The following is a 21486-nucleotide window of genomic DNA, read 5'->3' as shown; positions in this document are numbered from 1 at the left end:
TATATATATTTTTTTTTAGTTCGTTTTTGCTAACGACATCATAGCTAGCTAACATTAGCTTAAGGTTTGTACAAGTTATTTCCTGCTTAATAACAAATTTGGTTTGTAGTTTTCTTTGTGGTTTTTAGTTAAGGTTGTGTGGCTTGGTGCGATTCAATGGCCTCAATATACGCTCTGTAGACTACTTTACTTATTAAGGATAAGCATGGTAAAGCAATTTACTGCGCAATATACTACAGTTGCAATTAAACTAGTATGCTAAGAAGCGAGATGGGACCCAGCACCGGAGTTTGGCCTAAGCATGGAGCTCTGCAGAGGGACACTATTGTAATAATCTGTGTTTGTGCTACCTTCAAGGTGCTGCGGAGGGCTCGGACCCGGTGCAGCCTGTCGTTGAGCAGAGGGTCCCTGGCTCTCTGTGTGAAACAACGTCGAAACTCCTGCCTGCTACAGGGTCTTGAGTCCCCTAGGGCCGTCACGTTGGCTTGCTCCAGGGCCCGGTACAGCTGCTCTAGCCCATCCAACGGCTCCGGCTCGCGGCACTCTGACACCCGCCGCTCCCTTCCCTCAGACACCCTCCTCTCTCTGCTCTCAACTCTCAACTCCCGCAGGTCTGAGACACCCAGGAGAGGAGTCAGATTCACTGCTATAATGACACAATGAGCTTCAGTTGGATTAAGTGTGTGAATATAGAGCTCAAATAATCAATTAATTGGATAATTGACAAAAACTGTAACTGCAACTATCCTTATAATTGATCTTCATATTCATATTCATAATATATATTCATATTTTCAGCCACTAAAATGTCCCAATGTTGGTGGTTAGCTGACTATTAAGTTATTTTGGACAGTTGCTTTCAAATAATATCTAAAATGGTATGTTCCTTGCTTGAGGCTGGATAAATGAGACTTTGATTGTACTGCACGAGTTGTGTGAGGGGATTGAAAAAGGGAGATTTTATATACTTTCGTTGTTGTGGCGCGGTTCCTATTTACTTACATTTGTCAAGACTTTTCTCCATTTTCAGATTCTTTGTTCATCGTGGGGCATTTGATTAAAAAAACTTCTCCTTAACAAATTCAAGGTAACACAGGGTGAGTAATTGGTATACACATGCTTATTTCGGGTTATTCCATTAAGAAGTAAAGCTAAAGTTCTCCTTTGTTCACCAGAAAAGTGAAGGGCCTTTTGTCTGCGTTACAATTGCTTTTACTTTTGATAGGACTTATACTATGGAGTATTTTACAGTGTTGTCAAATATACTTAAGTGAAGTATCTGAATACTTCCTCTAACACGGACTAAATTAAACCTTCTTAGCATTAATGCATTGTATGTATTGACAAATGTATGCTGTGTTTCCTCTCAATAACCTGTGTAATATAACCTAGCCAGCTCCACTTTCAACCTTTATATATACAGTCTATGCTTTCAACTCATACCCTGCTTACATCTGATTTCTTAATATTACAACAAAGTTAATATGCAGTACTGTAAATTCTATGATAATCTCGAATTAAGGAAATCATAATTTATGGCACATTAGCTACTTAAAAGCCACTTTCTCTGAGGACCATAGGGACCTTTTCATGCATTCTCAAGTGTTTTCTCTCCTTGTATAAAACAGATTATGTGTCATTTCCTTACCGTTCTCAGCCTCGAGTATATCTGCAGCCTGCTCCTCTGCCTCCTCGTCCTCGCTCCTCTCCTCCATGTGAGCCGGGGTGTGCAACAGCTTAGCTGGCATGGGGTCTCTGTTCCTGGGCAGACTCTGGCTGCGCTGCTTGTGAGAGCGTCGGTGTGTGTGGCTGTGTGTGTGTGGCCCTCGCTCCAGAGGGAAGGGCCCGTCCCGCTCCCTGTCCCTCTCTGCGGCGTGGTGTCTCCGTACGGGCAGCGTGGCCTGTCTGCGTCTCTCGGGGGACATGCCATGTCTGCCCAGCCCTCCGTACAGTCCCATATCTCCTGCCATGCTCCCCATCAGGCCCCCGTAATCATTCTCCCCCGGGGACGTCTGGAGGAAGTGCAGCCCTGAGCTGGTCAGAGGGGTCTCGATGAGGTCCTGCCAGGAGCGTCTCTCACGGTGGGTGGAGCGGCATCCTGATGAGTGGGTGCTGGTGCTGCCGGTGCCCATGCCCATACCATCTCCACGCTGGTCCTCGGCCGAGGAGTGGGAGTGCGTTGACTCGCTGGAGAAGTGCCGCCCGTGCTTGGGCTCTGGGAAGGGGCTTGAGGAGTTCACCTGTAGAGTGAGAGGGGAGGTGGAAGAGACCATCTGTGGAGGGATGGGGGAGGTGGAGGCACTCATTGATGGAGGGAGTGGGGACGGAGTGGAGCGCATAAGGCTCATGGAGCTGACCGAGCGGGGCAACTGGTCGTAACCGTGAAGGAAGTTATTCTGAAGGCCCAAGGGTGAGTGAGACAGGTGGGAGGATACAAGTTGACAGAAAGGTGAAATGTGAGCACGGATACAAGGAAAAACGTGACCCGCAAAACAAGGAGAGTGACGAGGTGTGCAAGGAAAGAGAGAAGAAAGAAGGACAGGAAATATAAAGGGCAGAAAGAGAACAAAAGATGAGAGCAAAAAAAGCAATGAGATGGCAGAATGACTGTTGTATGGCTCAGCTGTGGAAACATGGTACCACTGAACCTTCTTTATGTACAAGTCCTGTTCAGGGCTACATTATCTTTCAGAGATGTGATGAGCGTTGGCAATTGACGCCATCTAGAGGTCAGATTAAGAAAGATTCTGGCAGCAGAAAGCAGATAATCTTGGCTGCTTACTCTCACACTCTGATGTTTTATTAATGCTGAGAGCTCTGGTCTTTGCAGCTCGGAAAACTGTGGGGCTTTTAGGAATAAAATATTCCATCCGAATGAAACACTGCAAAGAAAATGTTGAGTGTGTGTGTTTGTGTGCTTACTGATGGCGTGCGGTGATATGTGTCACAGAGGGATGAGGGTCCCTCCTGTTTGAGCGTCATCGAGCCATCGACCTCGTCTTGATCGCTCTCACTCCAGTAGTCTGAAATCGAGATAATAACACAAATGTTTACAATTGACGGGCAAAAATCGTTTTTGATCTAGGAAAGTGAATCCATCTCACCTTCATCTGGGCGTGGCACCTTGTCATCTGGTGTGTAGCCGATGGCAGCTAGCCCCAGTCGGTTCATCCACCTATAGGAAACAAGGAGAGGAAAACATGTGAGATGTGTGAAGGAAGGAGAAGAAAGGTGACAGAGGAGGAGAGAAAAGGATGGGTTATACTGGGTAAGTGGTAGGTGATGAATACAAAAAAACGTTCACTTTAAATAATTGAAGTGGTGTCTCTGAACGGTTTATAACTGTCTGAGGAGAGAGAGGCATTGAGATAATTAGAGAGATGGATGCAGAAAAGGATAAGTGACAATCCTCTGTCCTATCGTCTCTCAGCAGAGTCTCAGATGGTGTTCTCTTTCTACATCCATCCTCCGTCAGATCCCGGCTTGTCCCGTGACTCTCTGCAGACACCCAATAATAAGGTCGCTGCTAAGAATAGACGCAGAGTCCGTGCACAAGGAACAGGAAACTTGCATAATACAGGAAGCAGCTTCCACATTTATAACAATGTGTCTTATTGTCACAAAGTCCCATGAAAAGACTAAAACTAACAATGAATAATAAACGGATGTAGCTTATTCCTTTCTGCCATTAAACTCAACTTTTGCACGAAAAACAAGGGGGTTTGAGCCTCATAAAATATTCCTTCATGAAGATAAACATAGGCACTGTAGTTTCATTGAAATAATCCCAGATACACAGTTAGCTCGGCTTCCAGAGATACTCAGTTCTACAACAAATGTGTATTAATCCATCGCTGAAAGTAGTCCCCATAAAATGCATATTTCCTCCTGTTTTAGTACAGTTTGAGAAGTTTTGACGCAATCCAGAGTTTAGGATATCTTTATCAGTTTTGGGAATCACTTTTGTCTTTCATTTTATTTAGTATGGTTTCTTATTATCTGTCTGCATACGTTGGGTATATTGTACCACAAGTTATACCTCTTTTCACTGCAAAAACGTTCCCAGGAACCTTTATACTGTAGGAATTCAGGTATTTAATCTGCGTTTTGACTGTAAATGTACTTCTTATGCTATTATTAGTATTGGCCCTGGGACTATCAAGTAGGAGCTTGCTGCAGCAAATGATGCTGATTGGCCAAGTATGCTTGGATTTCCAATCGCAACTGCTGCAAACACTATATTAGCCTAACACTCCGATGTTATTGCCTCCAGAAGCTGAGAAATCCTGATGTAAGCTTGATTCAAGACATATATGGAGATTCTTCTGATGCCTATACCATCAACTCCCACTTAATCACACGTACAAATGCACATGAAAGGGCTGTCACACATCAACCTCCGAGCGCAGCATGGAAGTCAAATATAGCTAGTTAATGACCCTCCCCCAATTATCGCCCCATGCCATTGAGGAGAGGTGAGAATAATTAGAGCTCATCATACCGTAAACATCTCCAAAATGTCACACGAGCACACACGTGACACAAACAATTACACACACAGTTCTACATTTAACAACAGAGGGCCGGGTTCATGCCTTATTCATGCGCAGTGCTGTGTGGGCTGTTGCCTTGTGTAAACTTGGTTTACTCAGTTAAAATATTCATGAAAGGACACGTGACGTCCCCAGCTTCTGACTGTCGTCCACATTAAGACACAAACACACACTCAGACACACTCACCTGTTCATTTCTTCAAGACAATCTGTGGCGAAGAAGAAGCTCTTGATTTTGGGATGGCAGGCTTTGAAGGCACTGTAGTCAGCCGGGGGGAGAAGAAGACTGATTAGTGATTTTCGTGGTAGGTGTGCGTGCGTGCATGTCATGTGGGTGATAGCAAATGTGGTTGATTAGTAATTTTGGCGACATGTGAGGGACACTCACAATTTCCGTCTGCACTCTATGGCTCGGTCTATTCTGAACTCAGGGAGGCTGATGAAGCCCTCAGCCTTCTCATCCTGCAGGCACAGACAGATGGAGAGTGGTGGTACATTATCAACACAGAGAACAAAATGTCATACATACTGATGTACCCATTTTTATGTTGGATAGCAGTACTCTAGTCAAGCATATGAAAACAACATATGCTGTTTGTATTGGCTTCTTTCCCCACTTAACATGAGGATATATTAGAATTGACTATCTAAGCTTTAAAACTGGAGCATAGAAACACATTACAGTACGATTCATTTTCAGGTCGTTTTCTTCCTAATTTGCAGATATGTTTATTAATCTAGTTATCCAAACTACACCTTAAAGTCTTAACAGTGAGTTTCTTGCTTGTATCAGGTCAAACTACTACAGACTGCAACGAAAGATACATCTAAATCAGAGCTGCAACATTCAATTAATAAGCAAACATTGTTGGTTCTTTCACAAATGTGAGAATTAGATGTTTTCCATGTTTACAGTCAAGTAAATAATATAATCTGTGCTTGCAGCCCTAATACAAAAGCTGAGAGTGAAAAAGGGTTAACGGTGATATTACATAATAAAGCAATGAAAGTAACACGGAATGAATTCCATACACATGAAAATGGTTCTAAATGTTACCCTTAAAAATGTGTTTGGACTAATGATCTCATTATTATATTTATTTTATAACAGTTACCAGTGAAAACTATTATGAACAACATGTACAATGAACTGCTACATTTATATTGTGTACTTGTGTTTTTCTTTCTCAAATCTGTAGCTGGAATCTAACCAGTTGACTTGGCAATCTTGTTATTTTATGTTTAATGTTTATTTTTATTTATAAACGCTTTTATAAAAGCTGGGGAACAAAATAAATGCAATAAAAAGTAAGCAGCAGTGGCTAAAATATTCAATTACCTGGGTAAGTCCAAGTGACTGGATCCTACAATGTCTATTATGCAACTCAATAGTATATTTAATTATAGATATATAAAGCTGTTGATATCTGTTTCAGTTGCAAGATTGTTTTGTAAAAAAAGTGTGTTCGAAAAACAGAATGCAGGTGCAGGAAGGTGTTGCAGAGTTTGACTTTAACGATGAGATTCAGGACATATTGACGTGAATGTGATTCCTTACATTTTGGTTGGTGTACCAGTAGAGGCAGGACTCCTTGAGGATAAACCAGTACTTCCTCCACTTCTGGGTGAAGTAACCTTTTGCGTCCTTCTTCTTCCACAGCCAGCCCTCGCAGTCACCGTGGCCAAGGTCCTTACAGGAAATTCTCCTTCTACTGGCACTAGAGAGGGAACCTAAAAAGAGAGAAGAGAACGTTGTTAACACTGAGTCATTTTCAAAGAATTTGGCAATAAAACGAGGTTCGCCATTTATCTAGCGGTTCCAGGCTGGCTAATTCAACATTTCTGGACTTAAGGTCTGCAGTAGCTTACAGTTAGAGTTGATTCTTGAAAAATCTGATGTTAACTTTTTAATTCCTCTAAACTGAAGATATTTTTAACACATCTCCACAGCATAAGAATATTCAGTGACAGTGATCAATCTAAAAGAGGTAAACAATAAATCGAATACGGCAGGTGTTTGCAAGAAAATATATTGTGCAAGTGCGATGGTTTTGCAACAGTACATGCATTACTTTTGATCAAGAACTGTGCATCTGGACTTTTCATTATAGTGTCAGGCTTCCGGGTTAGTTTACAGTTCAGAGTTCAGACATTTAGACTGAGACATATTTTAGGGGTGAAACGTTTTCCTACCTACAGTGGTATAACTGCAAAATATAAGGTAAGAAAGAGAAAATGAGCCTACCTTTACTTCTCTTTTTGGTTTTCGTTCTGAGAGAGGTGTAATGGAAAGACTAGAAGGGAGAGGGAAAAAAACAATCTAGGTTGGTGTTCATGTACATAGAGAGGTTGTAGCAAGTTCACTCTACATGTTTAGCTTATTTTTATTTTATTATCCAGCCCACAGCAGAGAGGATTACTGGCACAGAGGGATCACAACAGTAATGCTGCTGCAGCCAGGAAATGACCTACAACCTGTGACGGAGACAGTGGCGGACTGGCCATCGGGACGTTCGGGACGAAACCCGATGGGCCGGTACCGATCACGAGGCTCCCCCCCCGTTGACAGTTCACTAGCACCCCCTCCCCCATTCAAAGTCACAGAATATAATTGTGTGGTTAGCAAACACACTTGAATTTCACACTATTGCATTTCAGAAGAAGCTAATGTGAGTAGACGCTAAAGGTATCAACAAAACATAGCTGAATACATCTTCGGGGTTTTTATCTAGGTAACAAAGCTGAGTAAATATCTGTTTACAGTGGCGCTGACTCATTGTACGCTCATACAACTCATGTGCTTTAGAGGAGAGGCGAGGGCCAATGACTAACACAGCTTCCTGTAACCTAAATATGGAAAGCAATTTACCTCATCTGACTTGTATCTTTTATTTAATTATCAGAGTCCCCAATGGATTTCATATCAGGTATCTCTCCATTTTGTGCCTGACTGTATGTTTAGCTATTATTACTATTTGGACACACCCCATCTCCATGTAACAGTGGATGAGTCTTCATGTTAAGGCAAAAGAGGTGTTTCATTTCAACGCTACACGTTCTAATCAAATTCTTAACTTAGAATCTGCAGGACTTTTCCCATATTTATTAAAGTTTTATTTTTTAATTTGTTATAGTGAGTTCACATACTACATGTGAATGAAGCTTCTGTTGCGTCATTAAAATGCAGTTACAGAATAAAAATGTACTGAAAAAGGCGGCATTATTAAAACATCAGGTAAATAAACCATCAGAACTATTGATCTATAAAACATCTAAAAAATACACAGTCAGCTCGTTGGCTCTGGCTGCTCTCCTACCTTCCTCATGGAGGCGGCTCCTGAGCTCCCTGAGCCGGAGTACCTACAGGACAACACACAGGATTAAATGTAACCACAAACGACTCTTTCATCTCCTTCCATCAATCCATGTGGTTAAACCACAAACAACCACAACCACAGACTCACCGGTCTATTGTGTCCGCTCGCAGTGTGTCCGCACCCCGCTGAGAGAGAAAAGGGGAACAAATGCCTCATTTAAGACTTGCACTTTCTTCTTTGCACCTTTGTTGGTAATAATCATATTGTTGTGGTTTATTTAGTGTTTATAGAGGGGATGTATCTTGATAATCCAATTTCTAAACTATGTTCTAACTTTATTTTTATTTATTTCAATTTTTTTATTTTGTATACAAACCCAAACCCTTTTCCAAATGTTTTAATTTTGCTTTGTTCTAAAGTGCTTTGGGAAAGTGGTATCTCTTTAGGGGCCTTAGTTGCTCTACAAAATGTGTAGGACTGCTAGACATGAAACTTCCCTATAAATTGTCCATCGGTAAGTTTAAAATAACATGTTATTTTGCATAAATGTTGATGTTAATCGAAAAGAATCATGCAGAGAGGACGAGGGTGAAGAAACAAGCAGGTCATTAAGGTTAGCGTATGCTTGTTAGTGCCGGATAGTATACTTCATGTGCCACCGAATAGATATGAGTCACCAGCATGAGAAGCTGAGAGGGTTAGAGAGGCTGGTGTTAGCTAAGCTGTTAGCGCTGATGTGTGTATGTGTGTGTTTGCGTGCCTCTTGTTTTAAGCACAGTCGGTCAGTCGCTCTTGTAATTGGTCTGGCTGATGCTGAGTCATGCACCTACTCACAGGGATACGTGTTTTGCGTTCGTGTGCGCATGCCAGTGTGTATGTGTGTTTGTCCAGAATAAACTCCTATTTAGACTCAGGCGTGTCTGAGGAGATGGGGATATTAGGATGAGTTAGGATGAGTCGTGAGATGGCTACCCTGCATGCAAATGCACTCCACTGTGCTGGTGTGTGTCTGTTTGTGTATGCCTGTGTGTGTTCTTGTGTGTGTGCTTGAGAGAAAAGTTACAGAGGGGTGTGTTTCAGAGTGTCACCGTCATTCTCATAATCTGTGAATCTGGCAGCCATGCAATGACACTGATCATCCTCACTCTCCTTTGTCTCCTCTGCCTGACACACACAACAACGTGTGTGAATCTGTGAACACCATGACCCAAACACAAACCTTCGGAGAGGACATGCACTTGTAGGAAGTTGTGCGAGTGAGTCAGAGTAAAAGCCTTGATGGTGATTTAGCTGCCACTACTAGTAATTTATTAATAGTATTTTTTTCCTACAGCAGACCGTTTCACATTTGTTAGTAGAAAAAAATGCATTAGTAATAGCTGCATTTTATTTAGCTCCTTCAGTTTGAGGGTCCTGGTATTGTTCAAATTGGCGTTAGTCAAAATGTCTGCAGTAAAAAAAACAAGAAATGACATATTAAACGATAAACTACCTTTACTCCGCCTGTGAAAATAGTCATAAGACTTTTACTCTGATTATTCATGGGATCCACTAGACAATCCAACAGTACAATGTATTAACACATTGGCATTGTAATATATGATAATGTATCCGTCACATGCAAGAAGTGCATCACATCAATTAGAAACCTTACTTATGATTGATAGTTTTACTGAAGATGAGGAGCTAAGCATTCACCTCTCTATCTAAAGATTTACACTGGTTCAAATTCACTTCAAATGCAATATGTATTTTGCATTTGAAGTGAATGCAAAATGTAATAATGTTTGGACAACGATGGAGCTCCAAGATCACAGAGCAGAGGAATAAGATAAAGTAGATCATGTTTTAACAACATCTATCATCTCAGTAGGATCAAATAATTGTTGATTTTGGTCATTTTGATGGGATTTGTTGACATAAAACAATCTAGCCAGCATTATCCTTTACATGTTAGTTACATGACATTTCTCTATCCATGTGTAAACAAAATAGACATACAGTACAGACCACCACCACTTCTAACTAGCTTAACCAGACAAAAGTAGACACACATTGAAACTGTAAAAAACATATTTTAAATAGGTAAAAGAACCCAGACTGTGTACATACGGGCAAAGCTTCGGGTGGCTGGTCTAGGCGCAGGGTGGAGGACAGCATGGAGGGGCTGATGGGAAAGCTAGGGCTGCTGGGATTGCGGCTCTTGCGCCGAGAGCGTCTGGTGGAATCCCTCCGACTCTCTCTGCCCGGACCCTCGGGCTCCTCCTCGATCACCAGGATCTTGTCGTCGCTGAGGTAACGCAGCAGGGAGTTGTCTGAATCTGTGGGGATGAGGAGGGGTAAAGGCAGGGAGCAGTTAGAGGACGGACAGGCTCAATTTAAAGCGGAAAAACCCACAGAGGAGGGGGGCGGGGGGGGGGAGAAGCGTCGTAAAGTCGAGGGATAACCCAAAAGTAGAGTCAGATGAAACCCTTACAGATAAAAAGCCAACAGAAAGGGATAAAAGGGCCTCAGAGCTGAAGCATCTGATATGGATCCAGCCGGGGACACACAGCTAATCTGTTTGCCATGATTATGCTAGTTTGGAGGGCACAACTGCTCAATCCTGTCAGTCAGAGAAAGTGTTATTCCAGATAGAAGCTTCTCATTTAATTTGTTTATTATCCATTTACCTAAATGTGGAGAAAGGGACTGAAGGAGAGAGGAGGAGAAAGGCAGACCCAAGTTGTGTGCTTTAATGTTATTCATGGACTTTCTGATGGTAGAGTGGAGGATCCTCGGTTGAATACAGATCAAGTCTTGCTGCAAAACGGTGAAGCTGGTTAGAATTGGTCAAAAAGAAATTCCCTCATTTCCAGAGCAGCTGTATAAATGCAATTTCCTTGCATTTATGTTTCCCTGTAACTCTGTCCGATACATACCTGGCTGATATGTATCCTCACACAACCACACCATGAAAACCAGAGGATGAGCTGAAATGTGTTGAGTATGGAGCGAAGCGCAAAAGCGCAAACTGCGTGTGTGTGTGTGTGTGTGTGTGTGTGTGTGTGTGTGTGTCTGTGTGTGTGTGTGTGTGTGTGTGTCTGTGTGTGTGTGTGTGTGTGTGTGTGTGTGTGTGTGTGTGTGTGTGTGTGTGTGTGTGTGTGTGTGTGTGTGTACCTCGGCTCCCTCTCTTGCCCATGCTGGGTTCCTTGGGTTCAGCCATCCAGTTATATTCGGGAGGCATGGAAACGGGTCTGAGGTCACCTGGAACGACCAATCAGCAATCAGAGAGTCGTCTAAGCGGGGGAGGAGTGGGGGTGTCGCGGGAAGACGGTGACTGAGAGACAGCGTGGGAGACAGCTGGACAGGGGTGGACAGGTGAGACAAAGTGTGTGCAGTTGAGGGGGGAGGAACGGGAGACTCTCAATTATGATGTGCAAGGTACTGTAGGGATCACACAGCCTTATGTTTTATTGATAGCTAATTACCACTTGTGAGATATTATTTCAAGTCTTGTCAACATAAAAGGGTTTTACGAAGAAAAAAAATTGTCACAGGTGTTGGATTTCTAATAGATCAACAAGTGTACGTTGAATATTCACTTTAGTTTTATCTCTATTTTGGTCTCCGGCGACTAATGAGGGAAATCTATTGTTATTCAGCGGCGACATAACTTTGTTTTTGTACAATTTATTGCTGGACAGGTAATGTACAGTTGGTAAACCAAAGCATTAATTGTTGAAATAATAGTACTGAATATAGTCTTATTAAGAGCAGAGTTTGCTTACAGAAATCCAAAACAATTACCTCAAAGAGGCTAAGATCTCCATATACCTACACCAAACAATGGAGGATAACAATTACCTTTGGCAAAGAGGTTATATTTGTGGTATGGTTGGTTTTTCAGTAGGTTAAAACAAAATACTGGACGATTTTTATGAAACTTGGCGCCGGGCAAGGAGAATCCATTTATATTGGAGTTGATCTGACTCACAGGTTAATACATGCATTATTTTTCAGTTATGTAAACTGTCATGATGGAGTACCCTTCTGATTCTCTGTGGATTTGTGGATTGGGAGCCAAGCCTTTTGCATAATACATTGTCGTTGAACCATTATTAACAGAAAAACTGATTTATTGATTAACTTTCAAGTCCAGTTGTGTTCTGTGCCACTTCACTAATCACTTTCTTACAATACAAGTGACCTATAGCTATCAAGGTTACCAAAAAATGTTGTTGTCTTCCAATACTTCCGTCAGTCACATGACCCTCGTCTTTGACATAATAGGTCCCCTTGAGAGTCTCCCAGGACGGTACAGGATGTCTAAAAGCTTTCTCGGACAAGTGTGACACAGGTGGTGGGGCAGACAGGGAGCTGGACACAGTGTTTTTGGACTGACCTTTTGTGGCATGTGATCAGTGTTTTTGGGACGCGAGGTAAAGACACAAAGAAGCTGAGCCATGAAGTGAGAGATGATGAACACATAAGGAAGGAGTTCTGAGAAAAGGGTGAGAAGAGTAGCGGGAGATAGCATGCGGTTGTACAAAGCAAACACAGGCCGTTAATGCCCCATTCGCACTGTTCAATTGCGCTCTCCATCTCACCATGGGTTGGGGTCTTGTCCCGCCTACGAACCCCCGTATTGCGGGTCCTGTCATAGTCAGAACCCGGGGGTCCGTCTCCCTCCAGCAGGGAGAAGTACTGACCACTGTCCTGGTCCAGGTAGTAGCTGACGGCCTCCGAACCTTTGGAGCCGGACTGGGAGCTAACGCTGTAGCGGTTGATCTCGTCGCAGGACATCAAGCCCATCTCATCCCTGGAGAGAGCATCATCATCATCAGCACCATCATCATCATCATAATCAATGTAATCATAATCATCATCATCAAACATCTGTGTGTGCTTACCTGGTGCTGTAGAGTCCAGAGACGGGGGAGAGGATGTAGACGTCCTGCATGCTGGGAGCGTCCATTTTGGACATGCCTAGAGTTCCAACGGGTGTCGGGGAGGTGCTGGTGGGGCTGGTGGGGACCGGCTGAAGGGAGGAAGAGGAGAGGAAGAAGAGGTGAATGATTTGCACCTTTTTCACTGAGCAGAGTACTTAGATGTTTACTTAAGTGAAAGTAGTAATGGGACAGTGAACAGTTGTTAAACTTCGAGCCAAAAGTACTCATTCTGCAGACCAGCTTATTTCTTATTTTCTGTACAATATAAATGTTATCATGATATAATAATTATTAAGGCATGTGTTCATTTTGCAGGAATCCTGCAAAATGAACACATGACCGGGACACTTCCCAAAGGGATTTAAAAGATTATCTTATCCTATAATAATACATCATAAATGATATGTTGATTATGTTTTTTATTAATGAATCTGAATTTCAAAGTCACTGCTATCAAACAGATGTAATGGAGTAACAGGCACAATATTTGCCTCTGAAATTAATAGGAGGAGACACACAAAGTAGCAGGAAAAATAAATATTCAAGTACATTTCCAGTACCACAACATTGTACTAAATGACAGTGCTTAAATGTATTAACTGTACACCACTGTCAGTTAGTTACAATGGGGCATGGTGAGGGGATCTGGGAGCAAAATCTGTAGAAACTGAGCATGAAATCTTTTCCTGCCTCAGAGAAAAACAAACGGTTTATGGCGTATGAGCGAAGGGAACATTGTATTTGTTGTTTTCTTCCTCAAACTGCAGCCCTCACTCGTTTTAGCACTGAATCAAAGTTATTTCCCCACAGTTGCTATGTTGTGTATGTTGTCTTTTTTTACATTAGTCTGACTGTGCAGCCTCTCCCACGTTCAAACGCTCGTTCACTATTCTGTCATTTTGTCTCTGCCTCTTCACGCACACAGGGCTCTCCATGTCTGTTCCCATGACAACCTCTCCTCTCCTCGCCCTCTGCGATGCTACGAGAGAAGAAGAGCGCGGAGGGAAAAAGCTAGCGTGGCCTCCTACCTCAGCCTGACTCAAGGACACGTAGATGCATGTGTCACCAGGTGAGGACAGGGTGCCTCGCTTCTGATGTCACAGAAACAATTTTTTACGTGAATCATTTATTTTACTCTTGAGGAACAGCTCGGTTGACAAACACACGGACAATTACTCGCCCGAGGTAGAGGATTTCAGATTTAGAAAAATGACTTGTTTTTACTGTACTGTTTGAAGAGCACGCTCCATTTTAGAGAGGAGAGCGTGTGGACAGAATGGAAAACAGACAGAGAGCCGGAGCGACGGCGAGGCGGGCAGCGTTCTCATTAAAGAAAGTCCAATGTTTCATCATTTCATGAGAAGTGCATTAGGCGAATTCATTTCATATTCCAAACTTTCCATCCACCCCCCCCCCCTCTACCTCCATCCCCAGGCCCTGTCTCTATCTTCATTTCTCCCTCTCTCTCACGGTCTTCCTCCCGTGAAGGCAGCTTACAGTAAGACGGCTTCACATAAATAATGAAGACCGGGTGGAAAGAGAGGGACGCCAGAGCAAAGGAAATAGGACAAAGAGAGAGAAACAGAGAGAAAGAGTGCAAGTGAGAGGAAGAGGGAGTAGGGCGGGGGGGGGGAGCTGTGCAGTGTGGTGACTGGAGCCGAGAGTGAAAACAGTAATTTAGTGATTACAGCCCACTGCTGCCTGCATGGGAAAGGGGGGTTGGGGGTAGAAGTGGAGAGAGATGGGACCTCCACAGCAGGAACAATTCCAGTCTGTTAAAACAGCACTTAAACCATCTGACCCCCGCTGCGTCCACTCCAAACTATACCAAAATAATCTGCTGCTTCAAACCCTCTCCACACCAATGTTCCCCATCCCACAACCTTTGCTTGCACTCATTGATATAATACAATAACATATTACATGACTAAGTGAGGGAATTAAAGGGGCTCTATTATGCTTATTTTCAGGTTCATATGTGTATGTTGTGCCTCTACTGTGACATGTTTTCATGCTTTAATGTTCAAAACATGTTCAAAACATGTTCAAAACATGTTCAAAACATGCTTTATTTTCTCATACTGCCTGTGCTGCAGCACCTCTTTTCACCCAACCTGGTCTCACCAGAATGCGTGACTCCACCACGACTCCTTAACACCGCAGTGCGTGGTGGAGTCACGAACTTTGCTACATTTACGTGTCTGCACCACGCAAACAACCCCAATGTAAAGTGAATGAGGCTCCTTTGTCGTGGTGCACACACGCATTTCTCCAACGTCCAACATTGAGCTTTTATTCTATAAAACGTTTTTAAAATCTACTTTATAGCTTGTAGTAACTCACGGGAGGCTTCTTTTATTTTATTTGTATTCATAATAATTTTTATTTTTCGTCAGAATGTATTATGGTGCATTATTCACCAATTTTTGTTCTAAAAAAACAGTGCATTGTGTGTAATACAACTGTGATTTTTATTAAATGAGTTAGGAGTGATTCTATAATTTAGGGTGCATTTCACATCAACAAAACAGTACAAAGAAAGTGTTCTTTCTCAATAGAACAATCAGTGGTTCAAGTTAGTATATTCCTCAGTGTAACATATCCACTGGTTGCAAAGCTTAAACATTTTTTTATTTTATTTGATATAAATGTAATAACTGTTACTACAGTTATTACAGTACTGGGTAACTTAGTTGACAGGTAACCTAGTTGACAATTTCCCTATTTTGACCCATCATTTCAATGGTAGGCCTTGCTTGGATGACCACATGTCATTTTCTTGAACAGGTTAACATCACATTTGAACATATAATTGAATTAAAATCATTAAACAATTGTAAACCATAACAATGTACGTAACATTGTTGACGGTCAATGAATATACTCATTGACAATGTGCTATTATACATAAAATATTGTAAAAAATTAGAGGACAATCACCACAGTGTGTTCAAAATGTCTGCCAAAGAGGAACATGGCATCATGTGATGCTGGTGACATGGTATTGGGACAAACCATTTTTGAGTTAAATGGGGGAGTTCTGTTAGTAACATAGTTGACAGAACTTTTGCGGACATTCATATAGATTTAAAGATATTTAAATTATTTAAAGGAGGAAATCAATTAAAAAGATGTTATTATTCTTTAGTATTTAGACTTTTGAAATAAATGAATACTTTTTTTTATTTACTTTAATGGTTTTTATTCATTATTTTGAAACCAAGACACCCTCAACTGAAAAACGGACAGAGCAAAAACTGACAATTTAAGAACATCATGACACATTTCAAGGTAAATAAAGCATAGGATGCACATAATGTTTGTGTGATATTATAACATGCTTTCCAATAATAGGCAAAATATGATATTTTTGAAGAAAATAGTTGGAATAATTATAATTATCATCAATGGACATCAATGGACATGGAATGTACCCTAAATTGTAGAATCACTCCTTTAAGGAAGGCCAGAGCTTCAGCTGTGTCAAATAGATTGTTCCCTTTAGTTAACGTTATTTAAAAGATAATTATATTCCTATTTGATCAAGTCCCCTTTATTGTATTACGGACGCAGAGAGCAATGTGAGCGTCCATTGCCATTGGATAACGGAGGATTTTACACCCGGAAGTAAGTATTCTCCTTACTGTCGATTGATTTTACAGTGATATCTGCACTACTCATCAACTCAAAAACACCAGATTATCCTTGTTAATTACACAACATTGATTGGTTTAAATTGTGTACAATTTTCCCCTTTCGATTCGGAGAAACAAATATTTTTTCGTAGTGTGTGGATGGCAGAAGACACTACACTACCCAGAATCCTCAGCTATTGTTCCGCTTTGTCTCAAGCGCTGTGATTGGTTGATCTCCAACTGCATTCCATATGAAAAAAACGTTTAGTAAAAGATAAAATCATACTTTATTCAGCAGTGCTTGCTTTACTCTTTGAAAGTCATCACATGAATGCATTGTAATGAATGGTTTGGCTGCATTAAACATTACACATCTGTCGTAGTTCTTTATTTATCTACAGAGATCGGGCCTCAGAATAGACCGGAAACTATTCTTTTACCGTTCTGTTTTAATTTCACAATAAAGTTAGTAGTAATAATTTGTTTTGATATTATTGTTTTTTATTAACTACTAGACCGCTGGGTCATGTTAAGACCATCTTTTCTGTGTTGCTGTGGGTTTTTTCCATCGCTTTTGTGTTACAATTATCAAAACAATAACAGAATATATCCGTCGTAAACTAAACCAGAAACAGCAGTATATTTTATTTTGTTAACACTGTAAACTTGACAGCTTTTTAACCCGCACCTCCTACTGGTTAAAGCACGTTATTACATGTTTAGAGTAATTGCAATGCAGGTAGATTGTGTTGCTTTTTAATGACTGTTTTAAAATGCCTTTTTCTTAATGTCTTTCATTTTTGTAAAGCACTTTTGAATGTGTTATATTTGATGAAAACATTTAAATATTAAGAGTACATACTCTTAATATAGTGGGACAGTGGAAGGTCAATGATATAAATAATATAGAATAGAAAATATCAAGAAGATACTGTAAGTGATCTCCACAATAAAACAGTTTAGTGCCTGATAGGAGGATGTGCAAAACAGACAAACTAATAAGGCTTTATTTAAACATTAAAGAATACTTTAGGTTAAGGTCTTCTTTTAAATAAGAAAAAAGCTTTGGGGGTATCTACAGATATTAAGCCTGACAAAGTACTTAACGTCTAATATATTGCATGGTTTGTTTTGGAACTTGACAATCAACTTTCCTGTTAACTATGTTGAAGCACTTATTTTAACTGATATTATACATATTAATTATACTCTTATAAGATGTATGTAGATAGTATAAAAAAGGAGCAGAATATGTTTAATGGTGGAGGTACACAGATATCGATAGATGTATTGTGATGCACTGTTGATGAACCTGTGACCCAAGTGTTTCATTCATTGCATAACTACACCGTAGTTGTGTATATGATATGTCAATAAACCTTAGAAAATCTTGAAATCTTGAAAGGGATGTGCAAAATAGCCATTATATACAGTTTTTAATTAACTATTAGTAGAGAATAACGAGTAATGAATATGCTTTATAGGGATCTGCAGATAAATATTTAGTCTTCTCAAGCACCCACTACCAAATATCTCGCCTGATTGTTGGCTGAATTCACTGAATTTTACCCAGGTGTAACTAAAGTCTGATTTAAGGGTTGTTTATATTTCACATCATTAATCCAAATCTGTAAAGTAACTAAAATAAATGTAGTGGAGTAAAAATACCAGGTTAAACTTAAAGAAAGCCCTCAGGATTATAAAAGACCCCCATCACCCCAGCCACAAACTGTTCTGTCTGCTGCCGTCTGGCAGGCGGTACCGCAGCATCCGGACTAAAACCACCAGACTCAGGGACAGCTTCATCCCACAGGCCAGAAGACTATTAAACACCTGAACTTTGAAACAACATCCATAACATTCATCTGGCTGCTACTTAGAAATTATTTATCTAATATATCATATTCCAATCACTTGTATATAGACTCTTATTGCACTATTTCACTTTTTACTATTTTACTATTTTTCTTTTTGTATTTACTTGCTCTATTTTGTCTGTGTACCTGTTTTATTGTGTTGCACTGTTGGAGGAGCCTGTGACCTAAGGGGGGGGGGGGGGGGGGGGGCATTTCCTGGCATTCGGAAAACGAAGAGTGGAACACGCTAGCAAGTGTGCAGGTGTGCGTCATATGAGAGGCCCCGCCTTACATCTTCCGCCACAGATTTGGGGAAATTGGTCCGTGCGCAAAGCATTGTGGGGATTTTAAGACCGCGGAGTATACTCATGTGCAACCTCGATATTTCTCCAAATGGAGTACGCCGGGCTCGGTAGATTTCCAAGTATGCTGGAGATTGGAACAGTACTTCGGCGGCACTCGATGACGTAGTATGCTTGAAATAGTGGCTCTGAAGCAGCTTTACTCGCGATTGAGAAACACCCATGGTGTAGTCCCATAGCTGAGGATTCTGGGTAGTGTAGTGTCTTCTGCCATCCACACACTACGAAAAAATATTTGTTTCTCCGAATCGAAAGGGGAAAATCCAAAAGCATTGTACACAATTTAAACCAATCAATGTTGTGTAATTAACAAGGATAATCTGGTGTTTTTGAGTTGATGAGTAGTGCAGATATCACTGTAAATAAAATCAATCGACAGTAAGGAGAATACTTACTTCCGGGTGTAAAATCCTCCGTTATCCAATGGGAATGGACGCTCACATTGCTCTCCGTAATACAATAAAGGGGACTTGATCAAATAGGAATATAATTATCTTTTAAATAACGTTAACTAAAGGGAACAATCTATTTGACACAGCTGAAGCTCTGGCCTTCCTTAAAAACGAACTCATTTAATAAAAATCACAGTTGTATTACACACAATGCACTGTTTTTTGAGAACAAAAATTGGTGAATAATGCACCATAATACATTCTGACGAAAAATAAAAATGATTATGAATACAAATAAAATAAAAGAAGCCTCCCGTGAGTTACTACAAGCTATAAAGTAGATTTTAAAAACGTTTTATAGAATAAAAGCTCAATGTTGGACGTTGTAGAAATGCGTGTGTGCACCACGACAAAGGAGCCTCATTCACTTTACATTGGGGTTGTTTGCGTGGTGCAGACACGTAAATGTAGCAAAGTTCGTGACTCCACCACGCAATGCGGTGTTAAGGAGTCGTGGTGGAGTCACGCATTCTGGTGAGACCAGGTTGTTTCACCCGCTGTCTGAAACCAGAGCCCAGTCTGCTCTGATTGGTTAGCTGACCGACTCTGTTGTGATTGGTCAACAGCTCAGAGATGTCCCGCCCCTTAATCACGTACAATGTGTTGGAGCGCTAATAGAAGCTCAGTGTTACATCGTGATGTCCCCATGTCGTGGAAGTAAACAAAGGAGTCCAATGGACGCGTTTCAGGCAAGGGGGGATTGTGGGAGAGAAAGTCCCTCTGGAGGGACATTTGGGGATTTTAACCTTAGCAGACCATTTACATGCAAACCTTTTTAACAAACAACAGGAAAGGGAAAAACTAAAAGGCATAATAGGGCCCCTTTAGGAGTTGTTACTAAAATATGTACTAAGAAGGATTTATTGTATTTGAACTTGATGGTATCAACAGTTTGAGTGAAGGTTTGAGCACTCAAGGGCTTGGATTTTGTAATGTATAATAAACATATTTGGACTGTTATAGACCATAAAAATAGCATGTATGAATAAAAAAATGGGTGTAGTTCTCCTTTAAGGCCATTTACTTACAATTCCCTGGCTTGTGTTTCTATCTCCTGATCTTCATCAAGAGATACTAAAAGAACCTTCACTTACATTATAATTTTTTTGATCAAACATTTATCTTTGAAGGAATGGCAGACATGTCAAGTTGCATTAGCTGCCATAAAAGTAGACCAAAAGAAAGTACTGTAGAAAAAATGTCAAAGAAACATAAAAAACATCACTCATTTGGCTGACCCATTAATAAGTCATAACAACACGTTTTGCCTAAAATAGTAGGCAGTTTCATAGAGAAATTATTGATGTATCTAAACATATAACAGATTTATGAAAGCCAGGTCATGGACAATGTGTGGCACACGTGTGACTAGTGAAGTGACCTGTGATGAGGACTCCAATCACGCATGACATGACCCCCGCCATGATGCACATTTGACAGCAACTCAGCAGACACAGCAGCAATCAGCATCATAGTAATTACAGTGGATCATTAAATTGCTTCTACTCCATCCTACGGTAGACTCAAACACACACACACAGAAAGAGAAAAAGAGAGAGATATTATTGAGTAGAATAAAGGACGTTGCCATGGAGGGATTTGGGGCTGGAATCACATGATAATTTGCAGAGATAAATTGTTTCCTTTGTGGATTCGGTGATAATCCGGCTGAACATTTGCCACATTTGTGCTACACTTCACAGCCGTGCAATTCATCCTCTAATACCGGGCTTAGAAATATGAGTGTGCATGTGTTTTCACGTGTGTTTATTTTTGAGAGCGTGTACGTACAGTATCAAAAAACAAGCTTTAGGAGTGCAGTGACCCAGATCCTTAGCCTCTCAAAGGAGCAACGCGACTGATAAAAACATCCCTTCGCACAGAAACACACTCGCTTTGACACACACAAATGGACAAGCGTGCATACGGCCGCGCTTCAAAATGTGTGCACACTGACACTGACACACACACGCAGGCTGTTTAGCAGGATATTTTGGATTCAGTGCATTATCTCCAGTATTTGCTGAGTAGCAGCTCTTGTTTCGGAGCCAGTGGAGCTGCCTGTAGTTGCTTATGAATAATTAAGAGCTCCAGTCTTTCCGAGAGAGAACAAATCTAAAAGTCTGCTTTCTTCTCTTCTCCCGCAGATATCTCGGCGCTCTGATCTCGGTGCTAACGGCGCATTTGTGTCTTAGCAGCCCATCAGGGGTAGAATTCCCACAATCCTCTGCTGTTGCACACGGCAAATGTAACAATAAGCTCATGGTAACAACCTAGAGAGGGGATCTAACAAGGCAGCAACCTTGTTGGAGGCAGAGATGTTGATTAAGTTGCAGCAAATGTTATGGTTATTACATGATCTAAATGGTCTAAACTTAAT

At 41.1% G+C, this 21486-nt stretch overlaps 1 protein-coding gene across 1 annotated transcript in view; it reads right to left on the bottom strand.

Annotated features, from left to right (window-relative positions):
* Positions 1 to 21486, bottom strand: part of si:ch211-26b3.4 (connector enhancer of kinase suppressor of ras 2) — a 75438-nt gene that overhangs the window by 1258 nt on the left and 52694 nt on the right. Inside the window, exons 10-23 of the mRNA XM_034121257.1 lie at positions 12763 to 12890; positions 12460 to 12671; positions 11030 to 11116; positions 9983 to 10191; positions 8018 to 8055; positions 7871 to 7913; positions 6799 to 6847; positions 6112 to 6284; positions 4942 to 5015; positions 4741 to 4812; positions 3105 to 3175; positions 2923 to 3023; positions 1649 to 2240; positions 351 to 613 (exon numbers count right to left, since the gene is read on the bottom strand). Of these exons, the coding sequence (XP_033977148.1) occupies positions 351 to 613; positions 1649 to 2240; positions 2923 to 3023; positions 3105 to 3175; positions 4741 to 4812; positions 4942 to 5015; positions 6112 to 6284; positions 6799 to 6847; positions 7871 to 7913; positions 8018 to 8055; positions 9983 to 10191; positions 11030 to 11116; positions 12460 to 12671; positions 12763 to 12890 (2112 nt within the window). The remainder of the gene's footprint in view (positions 1 to 350; positions 614 to 1648; positions 2241 to 2922; positions 3024 to 3104; positions 3176 to 4740; positions 4813 to 4941; positions 5016 to 6111; positions 6285 to 6798; positions 6848 to 7870; positions 7914 to 8017; positions 8056 to 9982; positions 10192 to 11029; positions 11117 to 12459; positions 12672 to 12762; positions 12891 to 21486) is intronic.

This window comes from Trematomus bernacchii, unplaced genomic scaffold, assembly GCF_902827165.1.
Source record: "Trematomus bernacchii unplaced genomic scaffold, fTreBer1.1, whole genome shotgun sequence".
Taxonomy (NCBI): Eukaryota; Metazoa; Chordata; class Actinopteri; order Perciformes; family Nototheniidae; genus Trematomus; species Trematomus bernacchii.
This window is presented reverse-complemented; position numbering and strand designations above follow the sequence as displayed.